Below are 13,338 nucleotides of genomic sequence, written 5' to 3'. Positions count from 1 at the left end.
ATTCTTGGTGTGGTAACTCCAGCTTCCTTTGCATAAGCCACCTGCAGGTGGAGGAGCTTTGTGACAATACATTCCACCTTCCATCGAGCCAGGGCTGTAGTGGGCAAATCACGAATCAATCAGTGTGTACAGGATATTTTTAAGTTCAGCTTATTTTGACAGTTTGGGCAATGTTCAGTCATAATGATATGACACGGTCTTGTTTTTAATGTTTTGTCAAGGTCCAGTTAACAGATAAGCTGTCATGAGGAAACATTACTACTGTCATTGGCAGCCTCATTTCAAAAGTGTTTTACCCTTTTTCATCATTATGGTTTTTTTTTTAATTGTCTTGAAGAAGCCGAGAGAAACATTGAGCAAGGACCAGATTACATCCTTCTGAATCTCAAGTTGTTAAAGCTTCCTCCCTGTCCCCCAAAAAAATAGTTTTTATCATCCCTGTACAAGGAGAAAGGATTCCGAGTCCTAGCCTAACCCAGAAGAAGCAATGTAAACCAGCTTACCCTGCTGTGAATGCTTCCTGCAGGGTCAGGGAAGGAAAAGGGCAGTTGCTTTTTTCCTTTACTGGAATGTATAGAGAATCCTTCATCAACTGTTACTCCCCCGGTTATTTAAAAGCAGGTGAATACAATTTCTGACAAGTCACTAGTGATGTTTGCAACAGTACTTTATTTCACTTCAGATACATTAAGCACATCCTGTAACTCAAGACAAAGCTAGCCATCTACACTTCTTTTTGGGGTGTAAGTACTCTGAAACAAAGTGCAGTAGGTGAGTAACTTACAGAGTGCATAGAAGGGGTGTTGCACTTTCTGTTAAAGGGCAGTATCAGTAAATGGTGCTTATCTATTAGATGCTAGGGTTTGCTTCAAACATAACACAAATACAGGACAAAATCTCTGTGACATCTGAATGTCTTGGTTCACATAAAGTGCTGGTACAATAATTTAAATGTTACAAAACAAAGCTGTAACGATTCTAAAGCATTGTTACTCACAATGTGCATCTATTACAATACTCTAAAAGTGATGTCTTTAGATGGCTCCGGTTTCCACTTCCTTTGGGCTGTGCATAGCAACATGCTCCAGCTGTCCTGAATCTGAAACATCATAACTAGTCTTGTACTTGGCCAGGATTTTCATCAGTGGTCTCAGTTTCAGCCACCATTGCTCCTTGGGAATCCTGTGCCTGTGGAAGAGGTGTGGTGAGGGAAAAAAAAAAAAAAAAAAAAAAAAAAAAAAGGTGATTTACTTGGTAGCTAGGACCAATGCATTTTGTAGGTATTTTGACAACACTTAAGAGTAATGGCCTTCCTTATAAATAGGATCAGATATTGACATCCACAGTGGGATGAAAGCCCTGACCCCAAATGGGGAGAAATAAGGACAGAATACTGAAGGAACTAATAGATTTTATTGTAAAGGTGTTCTTTATAGGTAAATATAATACCAATTAGGTGCAGAAATGCTGCCCCACTAAACTGTGGCGGAAGTAACTCGAGGCATTAGAGTAAAGACAATTTTGAGAATGTTATTTAAAAGGACAGTGGAGTCCCAGAATTCTTAACAAGAGACTTCCAAGCATAAGGAGGATTAAGAGAAAGCACGAAAGGAGTTGTTAGAGAAGACAAGTGAACAATCAAAGTGAATCACTGGCTGATTATAGGGCAAAGACAAAAGTGGAGTAAAACAGTTGGCAAACGCTGTGTGTCAGCACTGTGGAGAAGATGTTTGTTTGATGTGGTGGAAGGAAGCCTGTGTTGAGATGTTTAAAATGTAAGCAGCATATACGTACACAAAGTCTGTTTCACTCTTAAGCTCAGCCACAGGTTGGAAAACAAGGTTGCGTCTACGCATTCCCAGCAAACAAACTGAGTCATCAGTGTTGGCAAATACTTTTCCTAAAAAGAATGAACAAATTCACGATCTTTCTTACTCACACTTGTAAGGGCAAATACCCTTTTTCTGTAATTAAATTGAATAGGGAGCTTACAGTAGCTTAATTCCAATTACTGAATATTTAATGTAATGATAAAACATCAATTAGTACTTTAAGAGGGTTAGGAGATCTTCACTTTTATTAATTTAGCTTTGGTGATTAGCAATGAAAATATAGTGTAATTAAGCAACAATAAAACTGAATTTTAACATCAAGTTTTAAATTAGATTTTAGTAAAAAACATTTTACAAAAATTCCCAAAGAAGACATATTACCTTCTTCTGTATCCCATGTAGCCACCATGAAACAAAAAGGAAGAACAGATGTAACTATATAACCATCAATTCCTTCATGCACGAAAAACTGCAATCACACTAGCACTTTTTAAAGAAAGATAAGAAAACAGCTATCTGAATTATTGACTTCACTTGAGGGGAAATCTTACAGTAGGAAGCACAGCAAGGCACTACTGAATAATAAAAACATAACCGAGGGAATGAAGTATGTTGACTAACTAATATACATTCACATGTTTGTGTAGTAGAGTAGCTTTATATCCTGAGAGCTAACCAAAGGCAGAGACAAGAGAGCACCAAATATTTCTGCACCTTTTCGGTAGGTTTCTTGCAGTTTTTTGGAGATCCACTGCATAGCTTTTGCAGAAATTTTTGTCCCGAAGTTTCTGTCAAATGGTGAAGGTGCACCACCCTGTGTGAAAATTTAACTGTGTGTTAATTTAGTTTTTGAACAAGCATTTGTGTCTTTATTTTATTCATCATCTGTTAATGGCCTGCTCTGCCTCTTAGCTCCACTTCCCCCCACCTAGGAAAACAAACAAACCAATAACCGCACCGCGCAAATCAAGCTAAAATATATAAAATTTGTGTTAATCCTCACTGAGTCAGTAATACTTTTCACTTAGAAAACAGAGGGCACTCTCCAGCACTTCCCCCTGGTGCTGATCATTCCGCACCGCCCAGCTACCACACTGCCACGGGGCGACCTGGGTTCAGCATAACATAAACCAGGTAAGAGGTGACGGAGGGGTGTCAGAGGGGGCCTCAGGAACACAAGTGCTGACTCGCTGTGTGTCGGCAGCCTGGGAAGCTCTATTGCCGCTAGAACAAGGAAGGCCACAATGCCCTGTGTGCAGTATTAGGGTGAAACAACTGTGCTGGTACTTCCTAGGCTAGTAATCGTATTATTTCTTCTTTTTTTTGCTATTTTCATTTCAAGTATTACAGAAGCCTTTATATAGTTGTGGGAGCAAAAGTGTTGTTTTGGAGGGTTTTTTTAAGCCCTCTGTCTATATTATATGAAGTCTGACTTTTCTGTCCATTTTCAGTGCGGCAGATGGGACCGCAATCACATGTGAAGTAGTTCCAAACAGATGGTTTGACTAATGTTGAATAATCAAAAATTATATGAGTAAGGGGAATATACATACAACTTGAAATGACTTAAAAGGAAGGACAGTTGTTTTACTACTAGTACTTGAGAAATTTGGCTCTATGTGTATTTTTCACTCTACCTCAGTCTTGGTGGTTAGTGTAGCCAAATTAGCAACTTACTATTTGCCCACTAACAAGCGCTATAGCGAGATAAAGAGATGGAAGGTACAAAGACCACAAGGAGTAGCTCACTACTGTCTCTTCTACAAGAACAATCTATCTGTACATATTTTCTTAACCAAATCTCATCTCTTCCAGGGTTCAGAAGCCAAATACATCATGGATGGGCAGAGAAGTGTGTTCTAAGGATGCATTACAATACTAATAAGATGGCTGTATTATCTATTAAAGTGTAATTGTTTATTAATATAGACAGGAGAGGAATAAAAATGAGAATCATTAAGAACCAAGGGTGGTTTTTTCCTAGATTTTTAAGAAGGAATTGCAATAAAATATAATCCTAACAAAAACTTCTGAGTTACCTACAAACAAAAATCCACACACTGTTTTTTATCTTTAATCCCAAGTCAGACGTGCATGAAATGCTTGAACAGAGTATGCTCTTTGCTCAAAGTTAAGCTTGACTGTAATTTTAAAGTCATTTTTACCTGCTGCATGTGGCCCAATACATTTTTTCGACAGTCAAACACTCCTTTTCCTTCTTCAGAATACAGCTGATAAATGAAGTCAGTTGTGTAGTTCTCATTGCAATTCTCATTTCTGTAACGAGGCCAGACACAGTTAGCAAATTTACTATTAAAGTAGTGGATATCTTTCAGCTACTGAATGACAAATGTTTTCCCATTTTCTTAATACCAATAATCATGGCTTGGATATTTTCATCTCATCACATATGTTCACTTTTATGTAACGCGCTCCTGATTTTGCAGTCTGCATTACTTTTAGTACGCTGACATCACTGGCAGGTCACTTGAAACCCATTGTTGATTAAGGTAGTGAAAAATACCATTTTAAGTCTGACATGTTCATTATGCAAAGGAAAAACTGCAATAAACCAAAAATTAATCGACATCCAAAGTCATAATTTTGCCCTTTATAAAAACAAGGACAATGAATAGTACCTTAGGTTGTTCATTACCAATATTGTAAACATAGGATATTTTCTCACCCTAGTCATATAACTAGTAGAACCTGTATAAATATAAGAGTATCCTCATACAATTTATTGTGGTATTGATTTTTCAGCCCTTTGCTACTTGGCATACTGAAAATAAATGCTCAAGAAAGAGAGAAGCTACAGCCCAATTAATACTGCCTAAGAAGGTATAATTTTAAAACATGCTAGTCAACATATTTTAAATGTTTTGATTTTTGAAAGCTATTTTATTCTGTGTTATCTCCTAAAATCCAAGTAGGATTTTTATAGTAAAGGCCATACTGTATGTGTACACATGTATGCTAGTTTTCGCATGATCTATAGTAAGAAAGAATTTACAATAAAAGACAAAGCTGATGAGAAACTAAGCTGAAAATAGGATAAAATATTAGATTGTGGAGCAAATATATTTACATAGAAAGAAGGACATTTTGGACCTGAGCATCCAGACAGCTCCCAGACGCCTTCCGGAGCTACAACTTTAGTAAGAATGTCATGCTAAAGGGATAATCAAGGAATATAGATTTAGAGTGTCCTTGCAAGTGGCCAAACAGCCTACTTGGTGGGAAGTGCTCAACATCACTGATACCATCTATTAAAACTACTTTTGCCTACCTCAGCACTAGACCACGCTGGATACTGGTTTTCATTTTTTCAGTCAAGTGTTCCACATTAGCCTAGAAAAACCAAAAGTATTTTTATCAAGCCATACAGAACACTAAAATAACTTTAATGAGCCTACATATGCTGAGAACTTCTGTAAAGTATTCCACGTCAAATATTATGTGCAAATTCAAATAATCAGCAGGTTTTTGGAGATCCAGTTGAATTTACTGTGTACAGGTATTCATCTTGGGTTAAAACAAACTTCCTCCTCCACGGCACAAATAACTGATTTTAATAGCAACAGAAAGTCATTGTTTTGTATGCTATACTGGTATAGCACCAAGTTGGAAAATGTCAATATACATTAAACTGCACAAATTGACACAAAAGATCATATCTTGTCCTTACTCACTGTCCTTGCAAAAGTCCTGTTATGGATACAGCAATGTTCTGCTGTGCTGGTACTCCCACATGTGACATGAAGAGTACAGGCCACTGAGAAATGAGTGGGGAGGAATTACAATTCATTTCACACCCTCTTTTCTTTTCAGGAAATTTCTATCTGTTTAACTTTGTATCTGTCCGTGATCGCAGCTAGTGCCAATTACCTGAGAAGTGTAAAGGCCTTGTAGACAAGTTCCGTACCAGCTTACACCCTAATCTGTAATCCTTAAAGCCCGAAATCTTTATTTTAGTAACGCCTCCAAACATGCTCCAAATAGTTCTGGTATCAAAGTCACTAATACACCTTACATACTATTCAACTTCTGACATGAATAGCCATCTAACACAATGGAAAAGGTATTCCTCCCCCCCCCACCCCCCACCCCATTTTTGTTTTTCTTTTAAAACTGCCCAGGTCTGTTCATTTACATGTAATTTGAGTTTCAATCAGAATAATTAAAATGACACAATTCACCTAGTAGTGTTTAATGACATAAAATAATTTTGTCAGTTAACTGAATCTGATGCCAAGAATAATTGTTATATTTTCCTTTGTATAATATGGCATCAGAACTGGCATTATATGAAAGTGCTACTGACAAATGTAGCTGTTAGATGTAATCTAAACATTTGGGGTTTTTGTAACATGAGCCATCTACTTCAAACATACACATATGTACAACAATTTTAGGATCTACTTAAAAATTAGGAAAACATTTCTAATGCTGTGTACCTGGAGCTCTCGAATATCAAACTGTTCTTCAAAGATATAAGCAGCATCAGCTCCTGCCGCTAGGGCCCCCATATTAGCCAGATAACCACAGTAACCACCCATGGTCTCAATGATGAATACACGACGTTTGGTACCACTGGCCGACTGTTTGATGCGATCACATGTCTAATCAAGGACAAGATATTTAAAAGTTTAAATTAAAAAAGTCTGAATTTCTATGTTTTTAATATGTCATGTAATTATATGTCACTTAGTGGTAAAAAAGTTTAAAGAATTTATAAAATACATTCTTCAAAATTCCAACATAGCACAATACATTTAACTGTAATAATTACCAGATAAATTCTTATATATCATACATTGAACACCACAGTCAAAATAAAATGTTTTGGTACTATCAACTCATTTTTGCTTCCTGCAAATACTAAAACAAGAATTAAATTTGGTGTGTGCATGGAATTAAAAGTTGCGATAGTTTTCTAACAGAGATACAAATAGATATAAAGGAGCTTTTTAATTGACTCTGCTATGAGTAAGTTTCTCTTCTTTACTTTAAATCTATTAATTACTGAAGAGTTTATTTCTTCTTAGTATTGATTTTAAAATTCACTGCATTCCCAACCATACTTAACAGTTACAGTTTCTTAAACATAAGCCCTGAGCGTGTATTGCCCTATTGTTTACTTTCCAATAATGATACCCACATAAATATAATTCTTTCAAGCACTACCAGAGCTTTTTTTACTTATTTATTTATTAATAGGTACATACTTACTATAGAAAGACTGCCATCTCCACTTGCATCTTACTCTGACCGGCAAAAGAAACGTTCTCTACGAAGAGATCTATTGCTTACATGCCACCAACTAACACTAATATTTATTAGAGCTGCCTAAGAGACTTAGAAAATAACAAAGAAAATCTCCAGTGTGGTAGGACCTACAAAACTTAGGAAAACATAGAAACTTAGGAAACGCAGAAACCTAGGAACTAAGTTACTGTGCATCTCCAGATTTTAATAATACTCAAAAAGCTATTTGAGAAACCTTCACTTCCTAGAATGAGTTTTTCTACCCTTCAAAGTTATCTGTAAATGCCAAGCTTTCTAGAAAAGTTTTCCAGCTGCTGGTAGTAGAATGAAATTTTCTGCGTTTTGATAAGTTCTAAGCAAGAATGCAAATCATTAGTTGCTTTTGGGATTACTCACTTTAGATTTATTTAGAACGATTTCTATTCTTGACTATACAAGAGACATAGTAGAACTTTCTGTTGTTCTTGCTCTCTCAGAATGACTGTGACAGAAATACCCAAACACAAAAATGGCACAGATGGATTTCAAAGATTAATTTATATACTGCTCCACAGGCTGGAAAGGCCAAAGCTCAAACACCCGATTCAGGTTTCAGAAGTTTTAAACTGGAGGCATGGTGACTCTTCAGAGTACTTTTGGAATTCCATTGCCATTGAGCTTTCGTATGAACTGAGCCAGGTTCGTGAAAAATCCAATAGTCAAAACTTCACCAAATCAACAGTGTTCTATTTTTAGCATAAACTAAACATTCTAACCATAATGAAATTCAATATACAACCATTATTATTTTTTTTACTGACAGCTCTACTGAAAGTTGTACAAATTGCAATTAAAATTAGTAATAAAAATACTGAAATAAGAGGAAGCATCAATATATGCGATCACTTATTTCCCCATTGTGTTTTTACTTGTACAGATGCATAACAATTAAAAGTGATATCTGTCATAATTAGCAGACTTAGCCTGACATTTATAGATGTAGGTAACGGGGAAGCAGCTAATGGAGTGGTAAAAATACCCGTGTCCTACCTACAAACATATTGCTAAAATTTACCCACACTACATCTTAGGTCATCTTCCCCTCAGGGATGCTGTATTGCATCTCCCAAGGACCCAGGCCATCATGTATTCTGACACAGCGCTCTCAAATCATCTACGGGAGCTTTTTCACCCTATACAAATAAACATCACTGTATCACAGCAGGAAAACAAACCTGCATTTCTCAAACCCCTGGATGTCTATTCTGACTTTCTTGGCCAATTATTTCATAATTAGTTATACAGATTGATAATGTGGGGTTTGATAAAACCCAGAGGTGTTCAGAGGTTTACTCATCTGTTTGCATTAGACTTCAACTCATTTCCCTTTTCTGCGGCTCCAGCAGACTCAACAAGATAGTAAAGAATTTCAAAAGTTTCAAAAAGCCTTTACACCCAAGGGAAAAAGCTATGGCAGACTAAAACTAGAAAACTGATTGTTTTGACTTAAATGGAGAACTTATTCATAGCAAGTTCTGGCCTCTAACTGTTTAGTTAGCATCAGTGAAGACTTAACTGCTTATACTATGCATGTATATGTAAGCACTTAATATATGTTAAGCCTAATGCAGTCTATGGGATTATTCGTGTTTAGTGTTAACCATGTACTTAAAATGTTCTACTGCACTGAGCTCAGTCATTAGCCCATGCAATAAATGTGGCATTTATTTTTAAAACATGTGCTTTCTTCTTTCATCTAAGTAACGCTGAGGATTTATGTAAGATAATAAACAAAATCAAAGCAAGCAAAATATTTTATTTTCAGTAGAAGCAAATGTCCTAGGCACTAATGCAGCAGTCTTGGAAAGCAAAACAGAGCCCCCAAGAGTTAAATATCCAACATAAATAATTTTTATTAGGTTAATCTTTAATCAGTCTTGAGAAACTTCTTAACTATAAAACATATAAAACAACAGTAACTGAATTATTTTAGAAAACTAGACATTTCAAGGTCTTTAGGTATCCTCACCTTATGTACTTTATCATCTTAACTTTTAAAAGATATGCAGTCTTACCTCCACAATAGCATTCAAGGCAGTGTCAGCACCAATGCTAAAGTCTGTGCCTGGCACATTGTTGCTAATAGTAGCAGGCAACACACAGATAGGTATGCAAAACTCCTCAAAGCGGGAACGTGCCTCGTGTAGCTGCAGACAACTCTCATAGGCCTGAAGCAGTGGTACAAGTATGAGTGATACATTCCTTGTCTTTGGATTGCTCTGCTAATGACTCCTTGCATGTGATGGTAAATTTGGCTGTCCATTGGCCCAAGTAAATACAACTGGTGAGATTATTTGGGGAGGATATCCTGTACATACCACAACAGTGCACTGGGGTTGCATTGGCACAATGCTCTTTGAAGAAATGCAGATTAGTGCAAGTTAATACAGAGTGAACTTGAAGTGTGCACAGCATAGAGGTCTGAAGCAGTTGGGCAGAAAAGGGCAGCATAAAGGTAGATTGGAAATCGTTCCACAAGAAACCACTTAAAGAACCAAGTTTGATACATGTTAAGGAGTTTAGAAAGTTAACTAGTAAACCACCTACGACTTGAAGGAAATGCTTAAAGAAAGATGTTTTTTTTAAAAACTATGTTATCCTAATAAAGTAAAGACACACATCTATTTCCACCAAGAAAGAGGAAAAAAGGTTTTGCCTATGCCTTCCAAGATTCTGTCAACATCACACATCTGCCTCTATGCACATGGAATGGACATAGGCCCAGAAAAATCCAGGAATGTGTGCACATAGATAAGTTAAAGTTTGCAAGTACAGTTCAAGGATTCTTTGAAAAGGAGCTGTAGGTCTTTGGGAAGATTCCAAACAATACCAAAAAAATCATCATGTCAAAAGGATTAGGTGTTCCTAATACATGTCAAAATAATACTTAAAGGTTAAGATTTTGCAGCTGTTTTAAGTCAGTAAACATTTTTTAGTTAGACTATTCCAATTATTTCTAAACTAAACTAATCAGCATCTCTCATGACACGTGGCAATTTTTCAAACTGCTCATGTAATGACTCTCCACAAGAAAGCCTGATTACATAGTATGTTACATTTTTCTTAACATCTTTCTCCCAGAAATGACTGATGTTCACAGTAGTCTCATCTTTTCTATTTTTCAAATCAATTTACAGGAGCAAACTATTGCAGATCAAAATTAGATAGCTACCACATTATCTCCACAAATATCTATACAGTGGCTGATTTAAGCAATAACTTAGGACAAAATGATGTGGCAAAAATTCACCTGTGAGTTCTGCTCTCTAGATTTTTTTTCCTAGACAAAGCAGATCCTATTCAGAGGACAGGCCACATGGTGGTAGGTGCATATGTGCAAAATGACTTTCTAAAGTCTCTCTCTACTCACGTATTTCATAAGTGCAACTTTCAATTAAGCTCAGTGCTACGATGCATTTCCAGTGCAAATCTGAAACACAATCTAAGAGACTGCACTTTCAGACCTGTAGCTCTGAGAAGCAGTACAGCCAGAAGAGCAAGAAATAGATATGGGGTTTTTTTGAGTGGACAAGACGTCACTGATAAAATTTCAGTAATTGCCTAGCCCAACTCAGCTCAGTCAGGCTGCTTTGAATTTTTATTTCTACTGCAAAATGAAGACGTGCACTGAATCCCAGTGGTTTGGTAAGACCACATGACTTCCTGGAGGTCTGCAAAACATGAGTTTCTCTAAAAAGTTTTATACTGAGACTTTTGGGAAACCAAGTTGAAGGGAGATTTAGAGCAATAACTAACACAACTGGTTAGTCTGCATTTATGATATGTTAAGATGCAGTTAAGATATGTTTTACTTGCATTAAATATTGCCATTCTATTTGATGCAAGTGATTTCAGCAAACATACCCAAAGACTTCACCTTCACCAAGCATGAGCATTAGATGATTATATGCAACATCTTCACATCACTGCAGCAAACTATGAAAAGACTTTCAATAAAGGGTCACTTAATAATTATAAAAGGGTAAACAAGTGATTGGTGGTTTTAATAATTGCTTTACAATTATTTTTTGAAAAGAAGTACCGCAGTAAGATCATATAGGGATACTGCACTACATCAATAAAATGGTCTAATCATTTCACACCCTTTGATTATTTTTTTTTTTTGTTAAAAAAGGTACTGCCATAACCAAGGATACTTTATAAAAATCCATGCAGTTAAGCAAGACTGTGGTTTGCTGACTTTAAGTTGATCTAAATGCAAATGGCCATTGAAAAGGATGCATTTACTGCCCTAGCTCGACATCCAGCTGTTGCTAGGATTCAACTGGATGATAATTTAATTGGTTAGCTAGCTTGACCAGGCTTATTTTCAGCTTCCTAACAGACTAACGTGGAGCCACATATGCCAGTACCAGCACCACAAGGGTACAGGAGTCTGTGTTTTTCAAGGAAACTGCATGGAGACTGCATTAAGGCAATCCAACTGTAGCTTTATTCACTCCTCAGTGAGAAAGGGTTTTCGTGTGGCTGTTTGCTATTCTTTTTCTCACAAAACCAATTGATCACCCTGTATCCCCTTCCCTCTGATGAAAGGAAAGGGCAAGATTCTCAGAGAAACATCTTAGAGAATTTCAGCATGTTCCTTTTCCAGGTTCTATTTTGCTCCATCTCCCGCTGATACCTTTTCTTTTTATTTCCCCATTTACATCTATATCTCCTAAATCAAATGAATATACCTGCATAGCTTGTTCTGGTTTATTTCTCTTTCCATCAGTTTTCTCTAGCCCATCAGTGGGCTTTGTTTTCAAATTAAGTTTTCATCCTTTCCATTCTCTTTCCATGTTCTGTAGCTGAAAGAATCTAACTCATTCTGCTTAATTACAGAGAAGGTTTCCGCTTTTTAGTTTCACCTGCAAAAAGTACTGCTAATGCCTCTTTTTGATCAATATTAAGTAATCCAACTTTCATTTAAAAATAAATTTATATCCTTCACGATTATGTAGGAAAAGACTTAACATTTTTGTCGTCACATTCCAGAGGTCTGCTATCTGAAATATTCTATTAATTTCATTGGATTAGCAACGTGACGTTGAGAATATTTTTTATCATGGTAGTTATTTTACTGATGCTTCTTTTAACAGAAAAGTAAGAATTCGTGTACTTATCCTGCAATCCTAAAACAATTTATTTTATATATCTAGATATACAAGCCTTAAGCATACCCTTTTTAGGTACAGAAACCTCTAACTCTCCCCAGGTATCTAATATTGTGGGGTTTTCATTGACAATTGTTCTCACTAATATTATGAAAACTGAAGTAAAAAATACAGCATAAGATAAATTTGAAACACTGTTCAAAAGAGAAACCAAATTCTACTATTCAACTGATTACAAGCCTGTGTTTTAAGATTAAAATGGAAAAAATGGAGCATTTCAAGAGGGTCATAGAATCTGTTATAGAATCTAAATTCTAACTATTGAGAAATGTACCGTCCACTATCTACGACTTAGGGAAAAGCACACTCTTGCCTGATCTCTCATTGAGATGTTATGTATTCCTTGGCTTAGTATTTATTGATTTTCTTTCTAAATGTAGCATCTTAACACATTATTTTATTTGCAAATGTCTCACGGTACCATGTACATGCCTTGACAAGTTTCAAACAACTTAACATTGACAAGTGCCTAGTAACGCCAAACACTAACAAGGCCTCATTACCCAACAGAAACGTACTTACCTTACTAAAAGTCATTAAGAACATAGAAATAAGAACAGTACCACAGAAAAACTAAATGTGATGACATTTTGGTGTTCATAATCTCATAAAATTGAAAACTATGATGCATTTATTGACCTAATAGTGGCAATAGGAATAAAGATGCTACAAACTAGATACAATGGACATTCATGTCTATCTGCTACGTTCATTTACCACAGTCAATTGTATGACCTGTATTGAGCCTATCAATCAGTCACGTTTAATAGAGGGCATCATCACTATTGAACCTGATCTGAACATATAGCACAGGAATGAAAGGATACATTTTTCATTATCAGTTTTAGTGAATTATGTTCAAACAATCAGAGCAGAAAACTGAAAAGATACCAGGCAGAAATGTTTCCCCAACACAAAAGACTGCTCCTTCCCAAAAAAGAATAAAATTTAATTTTCCATTGGATTGGATCTATATCTTGCAAAACCATCACATTTCATATTTATTTCAGAGAAAAATCTAG

At 36.1% G+C, this 13,338-nt stretch overlaps 1 protein-coding gene across 2 annotated transcripts in view; it reads right to left on the bottom strand.

Moving 5' to 3' along the window:
• Positions 1-649: 649 nt before the first annotated feature.
• PFKP (phosphofructokinase, platelet) overlaps positions 650-13,338 on the bottom strand; it is a 47,297-nt gene continuing 34,608 nt past the window's right edge. For both annotated transcript variants that reach the window (XM_082479078.1, XM_082479077.1), the window contains 7 exons: positions 9,155-9,307; positions 6,290-6,454; positions 5,122-5,183; positions 3,998-4,109; positions 2,547-2,646; positions 1,795-1,900; positions 650-1,188 (listed from right to left, as the gene is read on the bottom strand). In XM_082479078.1, the coding sequence (XP_082335204.1) occupies positions 1,035-1,188; positions 1,795-1,900; positions 2,547-2,646; positions 3,998-4,109; positions 5,122-5,183; positions 6,290-6,454; positions 9,155-9,307 (852 nt within the window). In that variant the 3' untranslated portion in view covers positions 650-1,034. The remainder of the gene's footprint in view (positions 1,189-1,794; positions 1,901-2,546; positions 2,647-3,997; positions 4,110-5,121; positions 5,184-6,289; positions 6,455-9,154; positions 9,308-13,338) is intronic.

The sequence above is a fragment of the Vanellus vanellus genome (genome assembly GCF_965231255.1).
Source record: "Vanellus vanellus genome assembly, chromosome: 2".
Classification (NCBI taxonomy): domain Eukaryota; kingdom Metazoa; phylum Chordata; class Aves; order Charadriiformes; family Charadriidae; genus Vanellus; species Vanellus vanellus.
Note: the sequence above shows the minus strand (reverse complement) of the source record. Positions and strands in the feature narration are given on the sequence as shown.